Here is a 27936-nt window from a genome sequence, read left to right on the forward strand (position 1 = left end):
TGCTATTCATAACATTACAACTAACCAAAAAACCTAATCAAGGGGAAATGGTTACGAACATCATGATCTATTAACTTGATGTAACCCCATGTTACCTTTAACCGTAACAAGTGAACAATGATTAAGGAGGGAAATTTGTAAAAAGCAGAATTAAAATAGTGCTTACACATGGATTACAACTATGTGAAATGTGAAAATCTTTAAGAAATCAGCAGATAAGTTGAAGGGATGTCCATGGTTAGAGTTATGTTTAGTGAGTTCCTTATTTTCCATCAGGTTGCTTGAGTTCATCAACCCCGTATCCCATAATAGCTTGCTCTTATGCAAACATGACAAGTTATGCTGATTAACCTGGCATTTTGATTTCTGCTGCAATGCCATGGAAGGATGATGGGCTGTTTTTTGATAAATTGTTTCTATATTTGCATTTATTCATTCAACAAATAACCACCAGCGTCTATGTGCCAGGCACTATTTTAAGCAGCAGGGATTGAATGGTGAGCAAATCAGACATGGTCCCTGGCCTCCTTACAGTTTAGCAGGAAGAGATACACCACCAAAAATTATATGTGATTTGGGCATACTGAAAGCGTTCATGACTCTGGAGAATTTTTAACAGGGAAAGCAAACCAGTCTGGTGCATTAGGGAAGACTTCCTTGAGGAAGATATTACATAGGAGTTTCCCGAATGAAGAGTGTGGGAGTCAGAGGGGGAGAGAAAAGCAAGTGAGAGTGCTTTAAGGGGAGGAAAGAAGGTGTTGTGTTGGAGGAACTAAAAGGTGTGCAGAGTTGGAGTACAGTAAACTGGGCAAGCAAGAGAGGTCTAGCTCGTAAGGAGGTAGGAGAAGCAGGAAGGGGCCAGATTATGCAGAGCTTTATTAAAGATATTAGCAGAATATAAAATGGACTGGGGGATGGAAAGCATGCGTGAATACTAGCAGACCGCGTTAGAAGCTATTGTGGCAGACCAGATGAGAGACGACGGTTGTTTGGACGAGAGTGGTGGTATTGGCGAAAGAAATAGATGGATTTAAAGGATATTTAAGATGTAGAATCAACATGACTAGATTGAAGTATGTGAAGTGTGTGAGAGAGAAAGTCAAGGATGACTCCTAGGTGTCTAGCTAGAAGTGGGTGGGGAATTTCCAGTGGGACTACTGATAGAGCAGGTGTGATGGGGAAGATGAGATGAGCTTTGGGATTTGTTGGGTTTGAGTTGCTTATGAAATATCCAAGGGAATATGTCTAGTAGGCTGGTAAATGGATATACAGGTAGAAATTTGGAAGAGTTCAGGAGAGAAGTACAGGTCTGAAGTGCTCAAATCTATTGCTGGCCTGGGGAATGGGAAGAGGGAGCCTAGGAAGTGTGTACAGAATGAGGAGAATAGAGCTTTTGGGACAAAACTCTGAGAATCTACAGCAAGTAGAGAAGAAACTGGCAAATAAGAAAGACTGGTCAGAGAAGTATGAGGACAACTAAGTATGGCATCAGTTAAACAAGAGTGGTTTGAAAAGAAGGGTTTAATGTTACTAGGAGGACTAATAAAATAAGAACCATTAGGGGCTGGCCCCGTGGCCGAGTGGTTAAGTTCACGCGCTCTGCTGTAGGCGGCCCAGTGTTTCATCGGTTCGAATCCTGGGCGCGGACATGGCACTGCTCATCAAACCACGCTGAGGCAGCATCCCACATGCCACAACTAGAAGGACCCACAACAAAGAATATACAACTATGTACCACAACTAGAAGGACCCACAACAAAGAATATACAACTATGTACCCAGGAGCTTTGGGGAGAAAAAGGGAAAAAATAAAATCTTTAAAAAAAAAAAAAAGAACCATTAGCGATCTTATTGAGAATTTTTTCTAGAGTGGTGGGAGAAGAATCTAGATTAAAGTAGGTTGAGAAGTGGGAGGGAGGTGAAGAATTGTGACACTTTAGATCTGGCTGGAGGAGGAGGAAAACAAAAGGTCAATATCTAAGAGGGAGATATGAGGTCATGCTTTTATTTTTAAAGATGGGGAGACTTAAGACATCTATACGTCTAAGCGCTGATGGAAAAGAGCCAATAGAGAGAGGATGATGACGACGATGACGATGATGTGTATGTGAAGGAATTGTCTGCATAAGATCCCTGTGCCCAGGTGAAGGGATTAGCTTTAGCCAAGAGGGTCATCGCAATAGAAGTGAGGAATGCTCAAAGATGGGTACAGATACACTTAGGTTTGCAGATTTGGTGTCAGGAAAGTTGAAGCTCATGGTAGTAACTATATTCTCTATGAAGTCAGAGAGTGCGGGAGGAAGTCAGGGCTTTGAGGTTTGAGGAATGAAGACTGAGGTGGCAGCAGTAGAGAGCTGCAGTGTGAGCTGGCTAGGAGGCACAGCCTAGTACAGAAAACCTTGTCTCAGCTTGTGTCATGGGTAAAAGGTTTTCTTCCAAGTACAGGTTGCTGCATTTGGTTACAGGGAGGGAAAAGAGCCAGGAAGTAATTCTTCTCGTCCTTTAACACAAACTGCAGGATCTAAAATTAATTTTTTCCATAGTAATGACCACTCTTCCCTACTACTGACAGTGAAGTTGCCTACCACTTCCTTTGACACTCTGACATGTTTTTCCCTACATAAGAAAACTTAATTTAAATGCATTTTGCACTTGATTTTTCCTTAGTGGAATTTCATTTGCCTCATTTTGGAACTTGGTGACCACTCCTCCCATCTTGTACTGAGTGCTCCATCTTTGCTTAGTTGCATTTACTTGACACAGTTCCTCTAAGCTCTCTCTTGTTTATGAGGCTCCCGAGGCCGCTGCTCTTGTTCTTCTCATCTTTCACATGTACAGAATCTGAAAGGAAATACAACGGAGGGTTTTAAAATGCCTTAGAGCAGTAGATCGATGTCAGGAGCCGATCCAAATATGACCTAATATACAAAACAAAGCCAGTAATTATACAAAGTTTTGCAGTTAATTGAGATAATTTTTCACTATTGGTTTCTGTAATATACCAGCTGAATTTATGAAATTTATAAAGTGAGGCGAGATTACATTTAAAATGTTTAAGCAAGGAGTTTTTGCCACCATTTTCTGAGACAGGGAGAAAGGCATACGCGGAAAGAGTGTAAGAAGAGATGGAGGCCGTGCATTTGAGTCTTGGCCCTGTCTCTTTCAATCATGTGACTGAGCTTCTCTGAGTTTGTCTATCTATAAAATTAGAATAATAATACTGAACAAACATGACAAATGAGACTACATAGTTCTATATAAAATAACTTGTACATTATAGAGTGATACACAGATTAGTTGTTGTCAGGGCCAGCCCGGTGGTGCAGCGGTTAAGTATGCACGTTCCGCTTCTCAGCGGCCTGGGGTTTGCCGGTTTGGATCCCGGGTGCGGACATGGCACCGCTTGGCAAAAGCCATGCTGTGGTAGGCGTCCCACGTATAAAGTAGAGGAAGATGGGCATGGATGTTAGCTCAGGGCCAGTCTTCCTCGGCAAAAAGAGGAGGATTGGCACTAGTTACCTCAGGGCTAAGATTCCTCAAAAAAAAATAATAAATAAAAGATTAGTTGTTGTCATTTACCATCCTTGAATAAGTTTTCTCTTTTGTACATAATAGTACTTATCAGGCCATTTTTTTGCAGCTCTTTAGCTGCAATATAAAACAAAGTTTTCAGACTTGCTGCTAGTCTGAAAATGGAACTGGGTAGTAGGACAGAAGGGGAGTAGGTTTATTTTAGTGTCTATTATATGCTTTACATATGATATTTAACCCCTATAGGACCTGCTTGAACAGACCACTAGCTTCATTCTGCAGATGAGGCTACTTAATCTCACACTTGCCTGAGGCTGTAAGTTTATAACTGACAAGGCTTGGATTCTATTAAAACATCCATGCCCTTTCCCACACCACAGCATGGAAATTTCTGTAAATATTTTCCCCTTTTTTATTTTAAGTGACAGAGGAAAAAACTTTCAATATCAGTAAATAGCCATGTGACTGAGAAATTCTACTTTGCCATTTCAATGGAATACCTATTATTAAAACATATGGTCAGTATGGACATAGTAAAAGTAGTATAGTAAAAATCATAAGGTATATATTAGAAATATAATCCACTTGTGATTTTTTAAATTATTCTGGTCCAATTAGGATTAGTGCTTAGGAATTTCAACAACTATCTAGCCAAAGGGCAGAAATATTTATGATTTGGACAGTATTAAATAGAAAACCCACTGATACTTATTTTTATTTTTGACCACCATCTACAGCTGGGTTTCTAAATTCCACATGAGACACAGGTTAGACAAGTGTCAGTATACTTATGGATCAATACACCAGGATATTCAAAAGCAGGGTAGTTCACTGTAGCAATTGCTTAACTGAATTTTGAATAACCTGCTTTCCTTTTGAATATTTTGAAGCTGAATTTTGCACCCTGGATCCTTTTGACTCTAAGAGACAGGGAACACAATACCAACAAAAGATCTGTCTCCTATTTTGTATCATGTAACATCAATGGACGGTCAAGCCGTGTATAACTATGGGCTGTTATAGTAGCATCTAGTGAAATATTACAAGTAAACTCTTAGATTCTCCTGTCATTTATAATGCTAAAACAAATATCATACTCAAAGTTTCATAGGAGACTAACCTATGGCACAGTTCAATAACAGAATGTATTTGGAAAAGGAGACCTCAGATTTTATCTCTTTTTAAAAGACTTTACTAGTTTAGTTAAAAAAATTATTTCTGGGACAAATCTTAGGGAGTTAGCCAAGACTGCTCTCATACGTATTAACTCTTAAGATGGAGACAATCTGACATGTACACAGACACACTTTGTATTATCAGAAGGACAACTTTTCCAAGAGAGGATATGACTCTTTCAGAGTCTAGACTAGATGCCTAGGTCAACAGTTGTTGAAATAAATATTATTTCTTATCGTTATCTACACTCTTGGCCTCAGCAACCTGTCACTCCCCTTGTTGTCCCTCCCTCCCTATTTCACCTCTATGACTGATTGCCAGGTCCCAATCTTTTTTTTCTGACACCGATTTCCATTAGGTCTCCTCTTTTTATTCAAAACATACTGACTTGAAATGTAAACTTTTTTGTAGCCCTTCTCTTTGACTTTTAGTTTCAACTTCTGTTCACTTGGGCCTGCTACGTAACCTGTACTTATTTACACTTACTGTGTTTCCTCCGTCCCTGACCAAAAGGAACTGAGTTACTGCCTCTGTGGTCACTGAGTGGTGAGGTTATTCTGGGCTATGAATGCTGGGGGCAGGATTAGGCTGGGGAGGTAGTTGAAGTAAGTTTCATGGCTGAAGGTAATCTTTGGTTTTCAAATCTCATAAGCATTGCAATCTAATTCTCATTAGGAATGGAATTAATGTGTGTACCCAACATGTCATCTGATTGTTAATTATTTGAAGCAACTCTGAAAAAAGACATCAATGATTTAGGAGGGTTACATTTTTTTACTCTTGGTTCCACATTTAAAAAGTTACATAGTCTGCATTTTGAATTAAGCAAAAGGGTTGACAAAGGCCACTTTTTCTCATTTATATCTCAAAAACAAACCAACTTTTACCCTGTGAGTTTCAGATAGAATAATCATTCTGAAATCACCATGACATAACTGAAAACAATTCTGCCAGATTAAGGATAGAGAGGAGAGGAAAAACTGACTGTCAGAAAGCAGAAATATTTACCTGAAATAACAGGTAACCTTGGAAAGTTATCAGCCATGAGTTTTAAAACCAGAGAAATTTGGACATAAGGAAGGAGTGTGCCATGGCTAATAGACATGGTGACGGAAAGCTGTTATCAATCCAGAGTAGCAAGTTGACCCCATTCACTGAGCAAACTAAGAGGGCTACAATAGCCATTTATTTTAATGAAATTACTTAAAGTTCCCCCTTACTTAAAGCATTCAAGAATCAGATGGAGGAAGATGGGATAACATCACCCCTATCAAATATTTGCAAAAGTTACGCAGACAGGCAGAAAAGACTTTGCATGGTGAATGGAAGAGAGATCACAGAACTGAGTAAATGATTTTCATAGCATTTAATCTTGAATTAGGTTAGGTCTTGATCTGCTTCTAGCCAGTTGATCTCTTTAAATATGTAGGCTGTGCAATAAGTTTTTGGTTCTTCAATAGTTTTCTTCTTGCATTCCTCTAGATTTCACATATTCTTAATTTATTTTACAGATTACTGCCTTTCCTTGGGAATAAGCCAATATGGATAAGGGATACCAAAAGGGAATTAATAAATCTTAAAATCGCTTGGTCTTAAGGTTTTGGTGCATAACTTCAAGACATTTTCACAGAACATATTGCTCTCAAGCTAGGGTTAAAGTGAAACTTTCATTAGGATAATGCAGAGGATGACATTCTTTCAAGAGAAAGTAAAAATCCTAAGCTTCCCTCTACCAGGCATCTTCCCTCAGGCACTGAGATTGCAGCCATCCAATAAATGGGGATGGGCAGAGAGAGGAGGCTTCAAAAGTCACAAAATACACTTCAACAGCTAATTTTTAGCAAGTCTGGCAATGAGATCTTTCCATTCTCCCCTCTTCTTTGTGATGTACGTAGGAGTGAGCAGCTGTAATAGTGATTCTGGCTGTTGCCTAAAGAAGTTCTGACACAAGGCCTCAGTGTTACAAATCACGTACATCCCACAGTCATAGCTGTTTTGTTGAGCAGGGGCTTTCTCTTCCACAAAGGCCAGTTTGTCTCCTTTTCTGCCTATGAAAGCCTCCAGTTTCTCTGCTACCTGCTTTGCATGGACTGAGTTGCTTCTGCTATGGGAATCATAATGAAAAAAGGTTTTTTTCTCTTGGAGATAAACCAACAAACTCCAATGGCTTCCCCCAGCTGCCTGGTTGGAATTATCATTGATGGCTAAAAATACAACTCTCTTGTGGGGGAGATCCAGGGGTTCAAGGAACATGGCGATCTCTGTTGGGTTGCTAGTGCACTTGATGAACTGGGTGACTTCGGGGCTGACGAAGCAGACGTACTCAGAGCAGTCATGAAACTGACTGTTGGCAAAGTACTCAAAGGCAAACCCAATAATATGGTCATTTAGCCAGCTTGGAGGATCCAATAGTGAGACATCTGATTGCCGCAGTAGACTGTCCATGTAACTCAAGACTACAGGGTCCATCTTGTACTGACCAGGGCTGCTCAGAAATTCCAGAAGCTGAAGGAGAGGCAGAAGACAATATTTACTGTTGAATACAATACTTGGCTGTAAAACAGGGATCATAAATAGTAGCTACTCTTACAAGTTTTTGTGAAGTTAAATACTATTATAAAGAACAACGATGCCTGGCTAAAAGTAAACATTCAAGAAACTCTAGCTTATGTTCTTTATGTTAATAATTCGTTAGAATGAAAACTTTGGAAATTTTCCATGCTAAAACAGTAACCATGGATTTTTAATTTCCTCTTTAAATGCAGAGACTGGTTAAAATTATAACTAATGTTTCACCAAACTATATAGCATTAACCATATATTTGGCTCTTTAATGAATATGCATGATAACAATGGCAAATTTATTATTATTATCATTTCTTTTGCTGAGGAAGATTTTCCCTGAGCTAACATCTGTTGCCAATCTTCCTCTTTTTGCTTGAGGAATATTTACCCTGAGCTAACATCTGTGCTAATGTTCTTCTATTTTGTGTGTGGGTCACCACCACAGCATGGCTGCCGATGAGTGGTGTAGGTCTGTGCCCAGGAACTGAACCTGGGCTGCAGGAAGTGGTGCACACCTAACTTAACCATTAGGCCACAGGGCTGGACCCCAATGGCAAATTATTTTTATATTAAAGATAAATTTTCAAAAAGTCTACAGAAAAATGTTACTAATTACCAAGGGAAATAGTTTCCATTTCAACATTAATTTTCAAGAGATAAGATAAAATATTGCTTCTTCATTCCATAATGGAAAGTGACAGTGATTAGAGCTGTAGTTAAAAGTAACTATAATTTCAAGAACAGAAAATCATGAGAGTAATTCATTCCTGATTCTGCCTAGCTAAGAGCATGAGTGATATAATATGTCTTGCCCATTTCCCATCTTTAACCTCAAGGGGTAAGATAAAGACTTTGTTCATAATGTAAGTTAGAAATTCTTTTGGCATTGAAAGGTAGTGGGCACAGGAATCAAGACCTTGGTCGAGCCCTAGTTCTACCACCGATTTGCTGGTATCACCTTGAGCAAGTCATTTAAATGATCTTGTCCTTGTTTTTGTCATCTGTAAAAAGGGCATATATCTGCTTTACATGTCTAAGAGTATTGTGGAAAAGGTCAAATAAATTTACTCGGAGGTATTAAAAGAGTATAAGCTGTTGTACAAATAATATTTATGTTATTATTGGATGATATTAGTAAGATGATCAGACAATCTAGATAGAGCTCCAAACCAATCAAAGCAAATGAGGTTTGGAAACAAATATCCATTCATATTTTGTCCAAACAAAAGCAGGACTCACTAACAGTAGGAACAAGACAAGTGGTATGATAAGATGAATATGCTCATGATCACCTGAGGGAAGGTGCTAACAAAGACAAAAACTCTGGTAATGGTGGTAAAACAATATTTGAACCTAACAGACTGAGTTCACTGCTATTCACTGATTGGTCAGCATAACACTATTTTTAAAAATCACAAAGCAATCAACTATCACATGCAGACTGAGAGTACAAAGCAAAGCATATTATAAGAAATAACAACACTGGACTAGAATTATGACATCAATTTAATCAATTCTGACCATTACACCAGTTATGTTACCACTTGGTTATGCTACTAAAAACAAACAAACAAACAAAAAGACCCAGCATGGTACAGACAAAAAAACAGACACACAGATCAGTGGAACAGAATCGAGAGCCCAGACATAAACTCACACACCTATGGACAGCTAATTTTCGACAGGGAGCCAAGAACATACAATGGAGAAAGGAAAGTTTCTCCAATGAATGGTGCTGGGAAAACCGGACAGCCACATGCAAAAGAGTCAAAGTAGACCATCATTTTATACCACACAGAAAAATTAACTCAAAATGGATTAAAGACTTGAATGTAAGATCTGAAACCAAGAAACTTCTAGAAGAAAGACAATACGCTTTTTTTTAAATCATCCTTTTTTTTTTTTAAAGTTTTTTTTTTTTCTTTTTCTCCCCAAAGTCCCCTGGTACATAGTTGCGTATTTTTAGATGTGGGTGCTTCTAGTTGGGGCATGTGGGATGCTGCCTCAGCATGGCTTGATGAGCGGTGCCATGTCGGTGCCCAGGATCCGAACTGGCGAAACACTGGGCTGCCAAAGCAGAGCGGGCAAACTTAACCACTCGCCACGGGGCTGGACCCACAACACACTCCTTGATATCAGTCTTTTTTTTTTTTTTCCTTTTTCTCCCCAAAGCCCCCCGGGTACATAGTTGTATATTCTTAGTTGTGGGTCCTTCTAGTTGTGGCACATGGGATGCTGCCTCAGCATGACTTGATGAGCAGAGCCATGTCCGCGCCCAGGATTTAAACCAATGAAACACTGGGCCGCCTGCAGCGGAGTGCGCGAACTTAACCACTCGGCCACGGGGCTGGCCCACTTGATATCAGTCTTAGCAGCAAATTTTCAAGTACGATGTCTGACCAGGCAAGGGAAACAACAGAAAAAATAAACAAATGGGACTACATCAAACTAAAAAGGTTTTGCACAGTAAAGGAAACAATCAACACAACAAAAAGACAACCTAACAACTGGGAGAAGATATTTGCAAACCATATAGCTGATAAAGAATTAATATCTAAAAAATATAAATAAAGAACTTGCACAACTCAACAACAAAAAAACTAACAACCCAATTAAAAAATGGCCAAAATATCTGAACAGACATTTCTCCAAAGAAGATATACAGATGGCTAAGAGGCACATGAAAAGATGTTCAACATCACTAATTATTAGGGAAATGCAAATCAAAACTACAATGAGATAGCAACTCATGCCCATCAGTATGGCTATAATTAACAAGACAAGAAATAACAAGTGTTGGCGAGGGGCCGCCCGGTGGCGCAGCAGTTAAGTGTGCATCTTCTGCTTTAGTGGACCAGGGTTCGCTAGTTTGGATCCTGGGTGCGAACATGGCACTGCTTGGCAAGCCATGCTGTGGTAGGCATCCCACATACAAAGTAGAGGAAGATGGGCATGGATGTTAGCTCAGGGCCAGTCTTCCTCAGCAAAAAGAGGATTGGCAGCAGATGTTAGCTCAGGGCTAATCTTTCTCAAAAAAAAAACAAGTGTTGGAGAGGATGTGTAGAAAAAGGAACTCTCATACATTGCTGGTGGGAGTGCAAACTGGTGCAGCCACTATGGAAAACAGTATGGAGATTCCTCAAAAAATTAAGAATAGAACTACCGTATGATCCAGCTATTCCACTGCTGGGTATTTATCCAAAGAATATGAAAACATGAATGCGTAAAGACAGATGCACCTCTATGTTCACTGCAGCATTATTCATAATAGCCAAGACTTCGAAGCAACCTAGCTGCCCATGAAGGGACAAATGGATAAAGAAGATGTGGTATATATACACAATGGAATACTACTCAGCCATAAAAAGGATGAATGCTTGCCATTTATGACAACATGAATAGACCTTAAGGGTATTATGCTAAGTGAAATAAGTCAGAGCAAGAAAGTCAAATACCGTATGATCTCACTCATAAGTAGAACAACAACAAACAAAACACACAGAGACAGAGATTGGATTGGTGGTTACCAGAGGGGAAGGAGGGAGGGAGAAAGGTGAAAGGGGTGATTAGGCACGTGTGTGGTGATGGATTGTAATTAGTCTTTGGGTGGTGAACATGATGTAATCTACACAGAAATCAAAATATAATGATGTACACCCGAAATTTATATAATGTTATAAACCAATGTTCCAATAATAAATAAATAAAATTTTGCGGCACAACCATTTTCATGTAATCAAAACCCTGCAAAAACCTATAGAGAAAAATAAATATACCCCTCAAGAAAAAAAGCTAAGTAAATGAGGTAGCTAAGACGCACCAAAGGTGGTTTTATGAGCAGTGTATCATAATACGAACTATTTCAGAAACAACATAAGGCTGTTTGTGAGTGTCTGTCTGTCTATCTATTATCTATCTAAAATAAGATGGCGTGAACTAAGATTTTCTTAAGAAAAAGTAACTTGAGCAGAGATATAAACTGGAGCCAGGAACAAAGTCAACGAGGCATAGAGCACATTTGTTATGGGTGGGCCACAAATTTGGCTCTAAGCTTTTTGGGAGCTAACCAGAGTGCATTAAGTTAAATATTCACAATGTCCATAGGTAAAAACAAAGCATTTGTTCAGGAAAGGTAAAAGCATTCTTTGTATTAAAGTCAGACCATTTTCTCTCAAGAAATTTTCATAGAAGTCATGGTCTATCATAATGAATAATGTCCCACAATATCCTTACAATAGATGAAACAGTTTCAGAGGATTGTTTCTTCTAATGATCCTGATGGCAATTGAGCAAACAGTGATCAAGTAAAAGCAGTTTTGTGGAGACTAGGTGCTCAGCTTGCTGCTGATGTGCCTTGATTTAAGAGTATACGAATATGAAAAGGGAATAACTGTACATGCATCAAGCATGGCTCCCTGAATCTCTCCCCCATGCCTTCAGTGAACACTACGTAGTGGTGAGTGCCAGACTGTACTGCCTGGCAACGACATGGAGACCTGCTCTCTACACTGCCAGCTGAAATCAGACCCACATCTTATCAGCCAACCCAACCAGGGATAGGAGCCTACAAGAAGAAGAATGCCTGAAGAGACAGGCATCTCACCTTGGAGGGAGTGTCCACAGGCAGGGACAAAATTTTCTTCAAAAAGTAGTTTTTGTGTTTTGTCTGTTTGAATTTGAAAATGTCCAACATACAGACAATGGGTAATCAAGGACTTAATTCTATTTCATACAGCATGATTGCCATAGTTTAACCCCGACAATTCTAAAGCAAATGGAATCAAACTAATATTAGCCAAAACACCCTTGGCCAAGAAAAAGAACTCTAAACTTCACATCTGAAGACTTGAATTTTAGACTCAGTTCTGTTACTCATGGCTGTGTGATCATAAATAAATTACTTAATTTTTTTAAGCCTCAGTTTCCTCTTCTGTAAAGTGAGAAGATTAATACACGACCTTTATCATAGGGTGTTTGTCAATATAAAGTGAAGAAACATAGGTAACTAAGATTTTAAAAAACATAACAAAGTGGCATTTCCAGGTATCTATTATGTCATTAGGAAATTTACATCCCAGTAACTGATAACTGTAATGTATTTCATTTAACAAATGTTTATTGAGTGTTTCCTATGTGCTAGGGGCTGGAAAATCAGAATGGGAATGAAATAATCATAGTTCCTACCCTGACTGAGTTTAAGCCTATTATGTTATAATGAATACATAATGAATACATATACCTCTTTTAGTCAAAAAACACCTACTGAGTATCTAATATTAGGTGTTGTGGGAGACACAAAGATGTATAAGGTGGCTTACACTCAATGAGAGAAGAAACCCATGAGGCACAAATAAAACGCATGGAAATTAAGAAGAGGGAATAATCACTTCTGGCTAAGGGGGTGAAAGGGAAGGAGAGCTCAGATCAGGAAGACTTGAAGGAGAAAGTGGCATAAAAGTGGGCTCTTGAAAGGCAGGTGAAGTTGGAAGCAAGGAAAAGGGCATTAAGAAGGAAGAGGGGCAAGGAAAGTACCTTTAAGCGTGTGGTCCAGTCTGGCTGGATTGAAGTGGCAGTAGGAGTGTAGGGAGGGTTAGAGGAAGATTATTAGAAGCTAAGTGGTGTTAGACTGAATTCCAAGTGAAAGAGTTTGGAATTTATATGAGGAAACGAGGAGCCATTAACGGCCATGTCAAGCTTTAGGAAGACTAATGATTCAGCCATAGTATATAGGATTAATTGGTAGGGAGAGAAACTGAGGTGGAGATTAGATTTTATTGAAAATAAAGGTAGGAGGACATGATCTAAAACAGGGAAGATGGTAGTAGGAATGGAGAGGCAAGGAGGAAAAGATAGTGTAGACAGAGAATCAGTAAGTGATCAGAGGAGGTTGGATGAGAAAGGAAAGAATTAAGAAATGGTCTAGGGGCTTTAGCTGGTGTGACCAGGAGGGCGATGATCCCACTATTAAGGGTGTGTGGGGGAAAAGGAGATGAAAGGGACCTCGCAAAAGAACCAAGAGCCATCTAGCACCATCCTGGGATACTTCCTTGCTATCGAGTGAGCCCTGTGCTTGGCATATCTGAGGTACAACGAATATTTGCCAGATGAATGAAACATTTTAAAAAGGGAGTTGGAAAATACAGATTAGAGAAATAAGTCTTCTTAGGATTTTTGTATTGTCTGTAACATCCTCATTTGCTTTGGTTTTGTGTTTTTTTTTTTTAAAGATTTAATTTTTTTCCTTTTTCTCCCTAAAGCCCCCCGGTACATAGTTATATATTCTTTGTTGTGGGTTCTTCTAGTTGTGGCATGTGGGACGCTGCCTCAGCGTGGTTTGACGAGCAGTGCCATGTCCGCGCCTAGGATTCAAACCAATGAAACACCGGGCCGCCTGCAGCAGAGCGCGTGAACTTAACCACTCGGCCACAGAGCCAGCCCCATGGTTTTGTGTTTTGTCTGTTTTCCTCTGTTGATTAGTATTAAATTCCTTCAGAATTAAGACCTATGTACTTGGTTTTGGTGGATGGTAAAAATATTGGGCAGTGAACTGGGAGGCAATGACCTCCTCATGGTTCTATCTGTAAAATCCTACAAATATATTATAGTTCTATGTTTTGGGGCTAGGTGGCTTTGGGTCCAGGCTCTAACTTTGCTACTTGTTATCTACGTGACCCTGAGCAAGTTACTCCTCCTCTTTCCGGGCCTTGTTTTCCTCATCTGTAAAATGAGGTAACAATAAAACCTGCTTCACAGGGTTGTTACACAAATTAAAAACATGAGTGAAAACACTCAGCACATTGTCTGGTATACAGCAGCCTCTCAAAATAGGGTAGTTTCCTTCTCTGTTCCCTATATTTGGGATGGGAACAATGGACCTTAAAGATTTCTTGAAAATAAAACATTTGTCTCTTTATAAAAAGTCACAAAGTCATCAAGGATAGATCTAGCCAGGGCATGACTCTGTGCTTTTGTGCTTTACCTTTGGCAGAAGAAGAGTGAATGCTAATCCCGGAGAAAATTGTTCTCTCAACCCTAGAGTGAGGCAAAGACGTTAACGTGTTGTCAGTATACACAAACCCTGCAATTACAGGGTTTAGTTTATTATATCTTCCAACTTCTGTAGCTAAATGAAGCTAATATTGAACTCACAGTATAGAACACTTCCTAAACAAAGGTTTAATTTTAACAAGAGGAAGAGACTATTTTTTCATATTAGTCTTAAAATCCTTAAAATGCATACTACTTGAATATCTGTTATAAAAAAAAGCAGTAAAAACTAACTTGCGGGAAAATTTACAATCCAAAAGGAGCCATTCTTTACCTGCTGATATAAGTAAGGGAAGAAGCTGCTGGTTCAGTAGAAAAAACACTAGGCTGGGAGTCAGAAGACCTGGGATTCAGTTCAGATCTACAATTAACCAGTTTGACTCTGGAGAAGTCATTAAACCTCTGGGTCTCAGCTTCATATCTATAAACTGAGTTATGGATCAGATAAATAGTGGTTCTGGCCAGGGGTGCACATCAGAATCATCTATAGGGATTTTAAAGAGCATACAGGATTTATCTCTAGGGAATAGGGTCTGGGCACCCGTACTTTTCTTTTGCTATTGTTTTTTTCCTAGTTTTTTATTATGAACAATTTCAAACACACAAAGGTAGAAGGAAAAGTATACTAAACCACCATTATCCATCATCTGGCTTCAACAATTATCAATATATTGCCAAACTTGTTTTGTTTATACCTCTTTGTTTTTTAATATAATTCATTTGATTTTAAGTTAAAATAATTAAAAAAATTTTTTTATTGTGGTCTAAATAGTTTATAATATTATGAAATTTTAGTTGTACATTAATATTTGTCAGACACCATATAAATGTGGGCACCTGTATTTTTGACATTTGCAAGTGATCCTATGATTTCCAAAAGTCTCCTCTAGCTCTAGGATTCTATAATTCTAAGTCTAAGCTTTCACCTTTGCCAACTTTAAAAACTTGTCATCCTATTTAAAAAATCCTAAAAAAATCCTAGTTTTCTAGTCCCAGCGTCAATAAACTACAGCCCACAGACCAAATTTGGCCCACTGCCTGTTTTTGTAAATAAAGTTTTATTAGAACAAAATCATGCTCATTTGTTTACATATTGCCTATGACTGCTTTTGAGCTATAAGAGCTGAGTAGCCTGCAAAGCCTAAAATATTTACTATTTGGCCTCTTAGAGAAAAACTGCTGATCCCTGTTCTAGACCACAATTATGTAACCTATTGTAAATTTCTAGGTTGAATTAATTTTAAGAGCTTTTAAAGGTCTAATAAAACATTGGGGCTATTTATTAAACTATCTTAAAGGCAGTTTCCAGGTAGATTATTAACCTTTAACTAGAGGTGCTACTGCTGTTTCAATCTGGATTTTTGATGAGGAAATCCCTAAAAATACTAATTACAGTGGATATAAATAAGTATTGTCTACTTTATAGATGCATTAACAAATATTTTATAAGATTAAAAATATACATGAGGATCTTAATGACCAAGCATTTCAAAAGGTATGCAGCAATCCTCATAACTTCTGGGAAAATATGCCTGTGGCTGTTAAATGAAGTAGCGATCCAGATAAGCTTGTTTTACGGTAAAGCCCAAGAGAAAATATACTATCTCAGAATCGTGACCTTTACTCATTTTTCCCCTAATTATTCAGTCAGTGTTCCTTAAAAAAAAAAAAAAGGAACAGCCTTATTTGGTTATGTTTTTAAAAACATTAAAAGTGCAAAGTACACCTGTCCTACTAATTTTAAATGAAGATTATAAATTAGTAGTTTCTAAATGCAGTTCCCCTCCTAACTCCCCTTGGCTTTTGTTTCAAATTGCATCAAACTGCAAATTCTCAGAACTGGTCTGTGCTTCTCTACCTGGATACATGGCTACGGCCAGCAGGTTATCAACAATCAAACACACATCAAAAATCAAACACAGGCTAATCACAGCACATCTTCCTAGAGCTTCAACTTCAGTAGCTTTGGGGGAAAAGAGCTAATCAATTTAATCTTAAAATATTTCAATAAAATATTTCAGTAACTTAAAATATCTTAATTATTAACATAAACATGGACATACTGTATCATAAAATACAAAATCAGCATGGACTTTTAAAATAAGAGATCCCCAGAGAACTTTTGCACCTGTGGCAGGCAATTTTCTCTGCTTCATTCACTCTACTCTGCTGGTTTGGACACTTCGGTGGAACAGTCTAATTACTGTTCATAGTTGATGTGCATGTAACATAAGCCCCTAATTCTTAGGAATCAGATTCCCTAATAATTAACAAAGGTATGAGCACAAGTTATGCTTTAGTAGCTTAAATCTGTATAAGAGCAAGACATTTATTAAAGCAAGTTTATTTATTTGGTTAAAATATATTTACTGGTGTTTTCTGTGTGCCAATTTTGCCTGTAATAATTAGACCAGAAATTGAATCCAGTACTGTATAATGAAACACAGACATCATCCTAGAGTATTCTATTTTCTTCATATCTCACATCCAATCGATAATGTCTTGTTGATTCTCCAGCCAAAATGTTTTGAATCTGTTCAATACTTTCCACCTCCACTACTACCACCTTAGTCAAATCCATCATCATTTCTTACCTTGACCCAGCCTAACTGGTCTCCTGATAGAAGTCATCATCTACCCTTTCAGTAAATTCTCCATATAGCTGTCAGAGTAATTGTTTAAAATTTTAAGTCAGGTCATGTCTGCCCCCTGTCTAAAACCCTCCAGGAACACACTATCATACTTAGAAAGAAATACAAACTCCCTACCCTAGCTTACAAAACCCTGCATGATCACATGGCCCCAGCTACCTCTCCAACCTCATCTCCTATTACTCTCCCCCTTGCCCACTAAGTTCCAGCCACACCAACCTTCTTTCTATTCCTCAGACATGCCATGCTCTTTCCCTCCTGAGGGCTGATGTACTAGCTGTGCCTGGACCTTCTAGTGGTTGGCTCCTTCTGTGGGGCAGATTTCAGTTTAAACACCACTTATTCACAGAGCTCTCCTGTGACCACCCAAAATAAGAGGCCACCAATCACTCTCATCACTCTAATTTCAATTCATTGCATAGCACTGATGGCTATCTGACAGTCTTCCTTTTTTGTTTGTTTGTTTCTTGGTTAATTCCCCCTCGCCCCCACCCAAAAAAACAAGACTGTAAGCTCCATGAGAGTAAGAGAACAAGGGACGTTGTCTGCTTAAACTTGTTTACTTATTATAGCCCCCGGACCTAAAACAGACCTTGTCAGGCAGATACTCAAGAAATAATTGTAGCATAAATGACTGAATAATGTAGTATAGATCCCAACATGATATAAGTTCTGCAGAGAAATGTTTACATTTCCAGAGTCTTATAAGTGTAAGGACTTTATCCCTTCTAGTCTAACTTCCTACTCCATGCAAGAACTCTTCACTTCTGCTCTCAGGGAAAAAGGTGCAGGAGCTTGACTCACAACCTCCTGTGTGGTACGGGAACAGAAATAGATAAATCAATGGAAGAGCACAAAAACAAATGCTTGCATTTTTAGAAATTTTAAATATGATGATGAAAACATTCCAAATTAATGGAAGAAATTATGAATTACTCCATGTTTTCAATGAACACTATGTTCTATAGCAGTGCTGTCCAGTAGGACTTTCTGTGGTGATGGAAATATTTTTTATATGCAATGTCCAATACAGTAGCCACTGGCCACATGTGGCTATTGAGCACCTGAAATGTGGCTAACGTGACTGAGGAACTAAATATTTAATTTTAAATAATTTAAACAAATTTAAATAACCACATGTGGGTAGCGGCTACTATTTTGGAAACCACAATTGCAGAGGATTTCATAAGTATTTCTGGAAAGAAAAAATTAAGATTATATGGTTAAATAAGTTAGGCAAATGCTGCACCCTAAAACTCCTGATTGAAGATTCATAATGCCACAAGCACATTAGAGGCTAGAAGTTGTTCCCCAATAAAGAAATTTAACTTTTCTTGGTCTGAATATTTCCCAAGCTCATTTGACCATGAAGCATTTTTTGTTTTGTTTTGTTGGTTTTGTAGAATATCTATTAACTCCTTATTGTCTGTGTAATGACGTTTGGGATATACTCACTGGGTTATTTAACAAATGGCACTGGGACAACTCGTTAATCATTTGATTAAAAAATGAAGTTGGATCCCTACCTCCTACTGTATATCAAATTATATTTTGGATGAAGTAAAATTTAAATGTTAAAAAGTGAAACAAAAATATTAGAAGAAAATAGAGCTTAATACACTTATACGACTGGCCAATAAACACATGAAAAGATACTCAACACCTTACTGGTAATCAAAGAAATGTAAGTTAAAGCAAGATTTCATTTTTCACCTATCAAATTAGCAAACATGGGGAAAACTGATAATAACCAGCATTGCCGAGAGACTATGGAAAAACGGGCATTATCGTTGCTGACAGGAGTGTAAACAAACGCAAGCTTTTTGAAAGGTAATTTGCCATTATATTTTAATTCTTAAGAAATGTCTATTTGTAGCTATTACACTTTCAGAAATTTATTCTAAGGGAAACATTAAGGATGTATGCAAAAATTTAACAAGGATGTTTACTATAGCAATATTTATAACAGAAAAATTGGAAACAATCTGAAAGTTCAAAACAGGACTGGTAAATTTAAATAACAGGGTTTGCATACAATGAAATATTTTTCAGCCATTAAAAAATAAAGTTGTAGGGTCTGGCTCCGTGGCCAAGTGGTTAAGTTCGCGCGCTCCGCTGCAGGCGGCCCAGTGTTTCATTGGTTCGAATCCTGGGCGTGGACATGGCACTGCTCATCAGGCCACGCTGAGGCAGCGTCCCACATGCCACAACTAGAAGGACCCACAATGAAGAATATACAACTATGTACTGGGGGGCTTTGGGGAGAAAAAGGAAAAAAAATAAAATCTTAAAAAAAAAATAAAGTTTTAGATATGACTTTATTGACATAGAAAGATGTTCATGATATGCTATGAAAAGGTTATATAAAAATTTGTAGCAGAAAAACACATAAAAATAATCAAGAATGATAGCCATCAAAAATTTTAATATAGTTTTCTTTAAGAAAAGGATTATTAGTACTTTTTAACTTTTTACCTTCTACTTTTTGATACTGTTTGCTTTATTTTCTTCCCTTTTCTTTTTATAATGAGCACATAACCAGTAAATTTAGCTATTTCCACTCAGGGGAAAAAAAACGATGTACCACTTCCCACTCCTACAATGACCTAAAATATGTCTGTTTCTTCAACTCACTGGTCTCACTTCCGTCCTCTGGAAAAGACAGTGTAGGTCTAATCTCTCTTCTACAAACCTTCAAACACAAAGATTTAAAAATAATCTGATGTTTACTAAAATTAGTTTATGCTCAACTTTTAATGGATGATTCCATTTGCAATTTCACAAAAAGAATCACATCCAAGACCATATGTGCTTTTCATGGCAGCATAAGCAAAAAATTTTCAGGAAGGAAGTTCAAGGCTACGTTTTTTTGTTTCATTTTCCCCTAATTAAACGTTTCCTTTTAATGCTAGCCTAAACCATCCAGAGATTTGTACAAAGTGGCATGTAAAAATTACTATCAAGATTTATATATCCTTCTTGAGGGCAGAGATTAGATTTCACTCATTCCTGTTATCTTCAGTGGTTGACAAACTGGAGAAGTTTTAATAAATGAATGCTTTTCCTGAACAAAATACAGAAGTGAAATATATTTTGAAAAACTCCTAATAACATAAAAGTTATAAACACAGGAAGATTTCTCAATTTTATAAATTTATTTATAAATGTGGATAATATTCCTCTAACATCAATATTTTACAAATAGAAGAATTCAGCTCTCAAAGTAGAAAAACCACTCGGTATGATGATGATGCCTGGTAACTCTAATGCCATAAATTTCATTTGGTCCTGCCTTGGGCCAGAGAGATAAATTAGTTGACCTTTTATGATTCCTTCTAGCACCAAGGTTTTCCATTTACTGCTCTGTTACTAGGCATGGCTGTCAACAGCTAAGGTGTCATTGACAATGAAAATAATTTTATTCTCAGTCAACCATTTCTATCTCAAGGGTTCCATCTATAATTGTATTACAATTATTTTTCCTTATTATAAACTTGGTGTAAACACCAGCCTTTTCTTTTTCTTATTTATTTATTTATTAGGAAGACTGGCCCCGAGCTAACATCTGTTGCCAACCTTCATTTTTTTCTTCTCCCCAAAGCTCTAGTACATACTTGTATATCCTCGTTGTAACTCCTTACAACTAGTTCCTCTATGTGGGATGCTGCCACAGCATGACTTGATGATTGGTGTGTAGGTCCATGCCCAGGATCCGAACCAGCGAACCACCGGCTGCTGAAGTGGAGCACGTGAACTTAACCACTATGCCACCTGGCTGGTCCCAACACCAGCCTTTTCTTAAACTTTGTTTTGCTTAAAATTTTCTGAGAAATGACTTTACACAACTGCAAAATGTAAAACGACTGGGGTTGAAAAGATAGTGTGTGGGGAGGCCATTAGATTTAAGATTTTATTTTTCCGTTTTCTCCCCAAAACCCCCTGGTACATAGTTGTATATATTTTAGTTGTGGGTCCCTCTAGTTGCGGCATGTGGGATGCCGCCTCAGTATGGCCTGATGAGCAGTGCCATGTCCGCGCCCAGGATCCGAAGAGCTGAAACCCTGGGCCGCTGAAGCAGAGCGCGCAAACTTAACCACTTGGCCATGGGGCCAGCCCCCGAGGCCATTAGATTTAATGAGAGGTCTGAGTAAGATAATATTTTATAAAAGGAGTGGACAGACTTTTAGTTTAGTATATAGCTGATATATTTAGCTGATAAACTTTGCTCAAACTAAAGTTATAATATGCTTGATTTCATAAATAATCACTGTGTTCAGCACATAGTAGCTATGTGCAAAGAGAGTGTTTGAAAGAGTATGAAAAAGCCATCATCTTTTAATCTTGTTTGTTCTGTATATTTCAAAGCCTGGTAAGTTATTTTTTTCATAGATAGTTAAGAAGTAAATTGTTATTAGAAACTCAATTAACGGGTTTCAAAAATGTGCTTGGCACATACTAGGGGTTCAATAAATATTCAATGAATGAATGAAATAATGAACTTCTGTCAGTACTACGCTGACAGGAAAACAGAGTCTGATAGGACATAATGATATATAGAATTTTCTGTCTTAGCCATTTGCCTTTAAATGTTAATTAACACAAATACTTGTGGGCTATCTGACCAAGTTTGAATTAGATTACATATTACTAAGTAGGGCTAAACATTACCAGCAACTATTTATTTTAATGTAAAGTGCCAAGTTGCTGCTGTGAGAAAATTAAGAGCCAACAAAGGCCAGAAGTTCCCAAGCTATTGTTTTGAAGGACTTTAATTTGTCACAATGCTCTGAGAGAGTATTTATTCATTCGTTGGCTACCAGGGAAGGCAGGCTTAAGGTTTTTAAACCTGTAATACAGATGCTCAAAAATAATAACTGTAATCAGGACAATTTTTTTCAGTATCAGGATTGATACTGCTTCCATAACACAGGAATATGCGAAGGGACAGCCATTTAATTAGAAGCCTGAGAAAGGAATTTTCAGAGATTTTCTACAAGTAATAAAAGTTTTTTTTTTTTTTTTTTTTAAGATTTTATTTTTTCCTTTTTCTCCCCAAAGCCCCCCAGTACATAGTTGTATATTTCTCGTTGTGGGTTCTTCTAGTTGTGGTATGTGGGACGCTGCCTCAGCGTGGTCTGACGAGCAGTGCCATGTCCGCGCCCAGGATTCGAACCAATGAAACACTGGGCCGCCTGCAGCGGAGCGCGCAAACTTAACCACTTGGCCACGGGGCCAGCCCCAAGTAATAAAAGTTTTTAAAAAGCTTCATAAATTTCAAGTATTGTCTCTGCTTTAAGATAGAGCTGTTCCCTCTTCCCTCCAAAAAGGGAACAGATAGATAAATCTCAGACTCTACATAAACTTGATTTTCAGTCTGTATTGAACCTTATCACTACCCAAATGGTCTCCAGTAGTTAGATGGACAAAGTCAATATAGGTAAGTCATGCTGAAGAAGGTAGTCTCTCAGAGAATCTGGTTCAGAAAGTTAAGTAACTTTACATTTACTCATTTTGATTACTAATATTTGGACCATCAAAACAATTTTTTGAACAATATGTTTAGAAAAGCACACAATTTGGAGACTAGCTGGTATTTGGGCAGTAAGTTTTAGATAGTCTGATATGGATCAGTTTCCAAAGAGATGGGCCTTGAAGACTTCCTTTTTGTTTGCTAACGCATTTTATTCATCCAAGAGGTTTAAGGGATTGGCAAAGAGAGAGGAGTTTTGACCTTAAAAAGTTAGAAATGTAGGATTTACAGGTGTAGAAGAAATTTAACCAACGAAGGCCTTAGCAACTTCTGGGAACCTGTCTATGTGGTAAAGCCATTGTTTATCAGAAGTATTAATATTATTATTTATAACACAAAAGAATGGGCTAGCCTCTTGACTATGTAAAATGCTAACTGACCTCCACACTAGTGTGCACATCCTTCTTGAAAGGTATGTAATTTATTCCAATCTATGTTTCTTTAGATTGGTCAGTTACACCGGGGAAATAAAGTATCTTAGCGGATTCTTGAGAGATCACTTTATGATAAAATTTAGTTAAAAAAATTCATTTAATTCTTTATTGGTCTAGTCTCTTTGTTCCTATCCTCTCTTACTACACATTACTGCTAGATTAATTTTTCAAACAGAACTCTAATTGTATTATTCTACTCCAAATATTTTAACATCTCTCCACTGTCTACCAAATTAAGTACAAATTACAGCCTGGCATTCAATGATTTCCACAAAAAATAGCCCCAACCTATCTTTCCCAACTTATTTCCTAGTACTGCTCCTACATACACAGCCACAAGCTCAGTCCTCCTGCAGGCCCAAACTGTTAGGCAACACTGGATTAGTACTGGTTGCTGCCCCCAAGGTATAGGAGGAGCAGAATAAAACAGCCAGTGCCCCAGTCCTACTCCAGCAAAGAGGCTGGGAAGCAAACACTGCTCTAGCAAATGTGATCTGTTATGCTCTTGCTTAAAACCATTACAGTGAGGTTTTTTTGAGGAAGATTAGCCCTGAACTAACTACTGCCAATCCTCCTCTTTTTGCTGAGGAAGACTGGCCCTGAGCCAACATCCATGCCCATCTTCCTCTACTTTATATGTGGGACGCCTGCCACAGCATGGCTTTTGCTAAGTGGTGCCATGTCTGCACCTGGGATCCGAACGGGCGAACCCCAGGCCACTGAGAAGTGGGACGTGCGAACTTAACTGCTGTGCCACTGGGCTGGCCCTACAGTGAGATTTTTATAAATCTAGGATCCATGGGCCAGGATGTGGCCAGAATTTAAGAGTTCCAGGAACTTGGATTGGGAAAAAAATTGCATCTTTATTTTCAATAATCTCTAGCTAAAATTTAGTATTTTCTTCAGTAAGTGTAGGCAATAATCCACAGTAGTATTAGCAGTCCCTATGTCTTTGTCATCAATAGAAAAACGATATTTTCACATCACATTAAAGTAGTTACAAGTATCTCAAAATATAATTTATACTCATTATTTTGAAATTACATAATTAGACCTGCTGCCAGATGTTATTTAATGCATAAAGAAGCACATATATAACTACACCACACACTTGTTTTAGTATTTTTAAAACTTTCAATAAAATTGATTTCACTTATGTTTCTATGTATTTTATTTTATACATTTAAAAACCTCATTCTGAGATAGGGTCCACAGGCCAGGCTGACAGAGATTCATGGTGTAAACAAGTTATTTTATTTTTACCTTTGTTATTTATACCTATTAATTGCTTACTACTGTATAATCTAAATGCTTTGGCATGGAATTCAAGACTCCTCATAATTTGTTCACACCCATTTTATCATCTTTATCTCTGCCCCACCTCTATTCTCCATATTAAACTCCAGTCACAGCAGACAACAGTAAGTCTCTTATCTGGAGGCAGATAGACAGGTTTTTGGATTAACCCTAGTTAACAGACAGTAACCATGCAGTGGCTTGGGCTTTGCTTTATAAAGACCTCTGCTTGCCAAGTGAATTCCTCTTTTAAAGGTTTGTTTTCCCTGGGGCCAGCCCGGTGACGCAGCAGTTAAGTTTGCACGCTCCACTTCAGTGGCTGGGGGTTTGCCTGTTGATCTTGGGTCATCTGTTTGGATCTCGGGTTACCGCTTAGCAAGGCGTGGTGTGGCAGGCGTCCCACATATAAAGTAGAGGAAGATGGGCACGGATGTTAGCTCAGAGCCAATCTTCCTCAGCAAAAAAAAAAGAAGAGGATTGGCAGCAGATATTAGCTCAGGGCTAATGTTCCCCCCCCCCAAAAAGTTTGTTTTCCCTAATACTATGAGGCCCTAATAGAGTTGTATCTTAAATATCTTTATATATCATTTCTAATTTAAATGACTAATGAAATAAATAATAGAAGACAGATTCTAAATTGGCAAGGCACTGTGTGTAGTAATTTCTAGGGGAGTGATGTTAGCCTTTGAATCCCATAAATTGGCTTAGCTCTGATTTTTTTGGGGATAGAAATGAGGATGCACTTGAGCTCTAAATTTGGATCCCCAGCTGACAAATCCTGGATGGAAGGGAAAAGGAGAGGAAAGACAGCTGTAACCAAGACAGGCCTGATTAAGACTGAGGGATGGAACGTGCTGAAGGGAAAGGCAGGACTCTTTCTCCCACTTCCCAGAGCAGTTATTCAAAACTTTCATCACCCTGTTCAAGCTTCTCATTCTATCCCCAGCTCTCTCATCAATGACTCCCATCTTAACGTTACAGAGCCCATCAACTTCCTGCCTTTCTCTACTTTTCATCCTTTCTTTTTCTCTAGTTCAGTGGTTCTCAACCCTCAGCATTAGAGCCACCTCAGGAACTTTAAAAAAATATTGATGCCAGAGTTTGTTTAATTGGTCTCGGGTAGAGCAACAGCATTGATTTTTACTTTTTAAAAAAGATTCCCAGATGATTCTAATGTAATGTGCATACAAGGTTGAATTCCTCTAGTGCTCCTGATCCCATAAATCAGCCACCCTCACCCATGAATTGTCCACTTCTCGCTTCCATGGTACACTTTTATGCCTGAGTCTGCCATCTTTAAAGAAAACACTCTTGCGGCCCACATACTCACCCCTCATCGCTCTCAGCCTTTACAGCGATGCTTCTTTAAAGGGTAACCTACACAAGTAAGGTTTCCATCAGCTATATTCTATTCCTCTAACTTTTTACGTTTCCAGCCAATACTGTCAGATGCTTTTGTACCCGTTATTCTTTTTGCTTCTATCTCACCACGTACTTCTTTGACCAGCTACCGTTCATGTCTTTTAACATAGTTAAGAGTGACCCATAGGTCACCTTGGAGGGGGTTTCCTCGTGTCCTTCTACACAATCAGGGGCCCCTCTTCTATGCTCAGAGAGTATCATGTGCTTTTTTTCCTATTATGATTTTACTATACTACCACCGCAGATTCTCTCATTGTCTTCCACAAAACACAGCACTTCAGAAAGCTGAAGACTATTTCATTCGCTTCTGACTTTACGGAGTCTAAAGCACGGAAACGACTCAGAGAAGTCTGAGGAATGAATGGAAAGGACGACTAGAAAAAGGAGGGCGGGGAAATGCGGGGGGAGGGGGCGTGTGCGTGGAAAGGGGCGGGGGCGAAGAGGGGCGGCGCTGAGAACCCTGCGCCAAAATTGGGGATGGGGCACGGATACACTAGGTCTGCGTGCGCAGCAAAGCAGTCTCCGGCTGGGACACACTGACCGACAAACCGAAGTGGGCAGGCGGCTTCTTACCTGCCTCGGGCCTCACCACCCCAACCAGCATTCAGGAACCTCAGTGTTGGCCGGAAAGCGAGACCTACTGTCGCAAACTCAGAGTTTTTCTACCCCAACCTTGCGACACTCCTCTCTCCTAGAGGGAAAATCTAAGCAGCGTTCTGCCGTAAGGTGAGGAAGAAAAGTTTGGGCGGGGCCGCCTGAGGCGGACGCGATGAGGCGTGCCCGCGCAAGCGCAAACTGTACTCGCTGGCGGCGTCACGTGCGGGGGCGGGGCGGGGCTGGGCGGGTCAGCTCCGGCGGGCGGTAGGGGGCGTGGGAGTTAAGTGCGCGCGCGCCTGCTCGCCTGCAGCCGAGGAGTCGCGCGGGGCGGGGTCGCATGCGCGGGGTCGGGGGCGCGCGGGCCGAAGCGGACTAGGGACGCGGCGGCGGTTGGCGTTGGCTTCTGAGAGTCCAACCAGGACCGTGAGAGGCGACGGAGGAGGCACCGCGGCACCGGCAGAGGCGGCGACAGCGGTTGAGGCGGCGGTCCAACGCGTGCTCTCTGGGCGGGGTGCGGCGGGCGATGTGTCTGCCCAGGCCGGGCGGAGTCTCTCTGACAGGGCGGGGGATGCACGGCGGCCGCTCGCCCGGACCCTGAGGCGGCTGGGCCCACCCTCCCGGAACCGTCCGACTCTTGGGGGCCTCCGCCTCTGCTGTCTCCTCCGGTCTGACCCTGGGGCCGAGGCTGAGGCGGCTTCCGCCGAAGAGGAGGGGGCTGCCACCGCGGCGAAGCCCGAGGTAAGACCCGCCCAAGCCGCCCAGCGGCCCTGCCGCCGGCCCGGCCCACGTCTCAGTCTCGCTCTTTGGCTCTGGCGGGGCCACCCCGCCCAGCCCCAACGGAGACGCCCCGCGCGGGTCGGCCCCGGAGCCTCCCAGACACCCGATCGCTGCCCGGGGGCTCCAGGAGACCCCACCCATCGTATCTTCCATTGGCCGGCACCATTCCGGCCCTCCAGCCTCCCCGGCGGTTCTCTCCCGGGCCCCCACCCCGAGCACACCCGGTTAGAGCACCCCTCGGACTCTCTTAGCACTCGTATTTAGTGGAGCCTCCGGGCTCCCTTACATCCTTCTATGAGCTGACCGGATCACAGTTCCCAGTCACGGCCGCCCCCTAACCCACTGCGACCCCCAGCTCCCAGGCCTGTCTGTCGCTGCCCACCCCTCTCCCCAGCGGAACCCCTCTCCCAGCTCGCTCCGCACACAGCCGACGAGCTCTTCCCCGACCCAACTCGGCTTTCAGAGTCTGTGTCGTGATGCTCTAACCTCCCGGTAGATCTGGTGTCAGCCGCTCTAGACGCCAGCAGACCGCGGCCTCTCCCCCACCCCTGCTGTAGCCTCTCCCACAGACCTTCTCTCCTCAGGCAGTCCTTATCTTTCTTTCTTTCAAAGAAAGGTCTTGATCCTTTTTTTGGTTGAAGGGCTTTGCTGTGAAATCCTGAAGGCATGTTTGCTCAGCCTAGTATTCCTCCCAGTGGGGCTTAAGCGGACCAAGTGACACCTATGTTTGCAGGGTTTACTCTGGTGGCTAAAGAGAGGGAGAGGGAGGAGTGTGAAGCCCAGGGCAGGGGATGGGTGCGCTCTTATAAGGTCACGCAGCCAGCTTCTCATCTTGTCTCTTCTGCAGAACGTGTGAGGTAGTCCAGATATGACATTTTAGGGACCTCTATAAGGATTAAATCACATTACA

General features: G+C 40.1%; 2 protein-coding genes across 38 annotated transcripts in view; one reads left to right on the forward strand and one right to left on the reverse strand.

Moving 5' to 3' along the window:
- Window positions 1-5461: 5461 nt before the first annotated feature.
- Window positions 5462-27733, reverse strand: SENP8 (SUMO peptidase family member, NEDD8 specific). 2 transcript variants are annotated; one of them, XM_008527044.2, is made up of 2 exons: window positions 27598-27733; window positions 5462-7212 (listed from the first exon to the last, which is right to left on the reverse strand). In XM_008527044.2, exon 2 carries the CDS (start codon window positions 7174-7176, stop codon window positions 6538-6540), a length of 639 nt encoding a protein of 212 aa, XP_008525266.2. In that variant the 5' UTR covers window positions 7177-7212; window positions 27598-27733; the 3' UTR covers window positions 5462-6537. The 2 variants fall into 2 exon arrangements, with proteins under 2 accessions (XP_008525266.2, XP_008525264.2); XM_008527042.2 differs by lacking the exon at window positions 27598-27733 and adding an exon at window positions 26226-26361.
- The window catches only part of MYO9A (myosin IXA), a 290205-nt gene continuing 288727 nt past the window's right edge, over window positions 26459-27936 (forward strand). For 15 of the 36 annotated variants that reach the window (XR_011527256.1, XR_011527254.1, XM_070576134.1 and 12 more), the window contains exon 1: window positions 26465-26987. The gene's annotated coding sequence lies outside the window, so the exon portion shown is untranslated. Of the gene's footprint in view, window positions 26988-27936 lie in introns of all 36 variants that reach the window. The other 21 variants (XM_070576181.1, XM_070576257.1, XM_070576282.1 and 18 more) reach the window with 5 other exon arrangements.

The sequence above is a fragment of the Equus przewalskii genome, chromosome 1, assembly GCF_037783145.1.
Source record: "Equus przewalskii isolate Varuska chromosome 1, EquPr2, whole genome shotgun sequence".
NCBI classification, from domain to species: domain Eukaryota; kingdom Metazoa; phylum Chordata; class Mammalia; order Perissodactyla; family Equidae; genus Equus; species Equus przewalskii.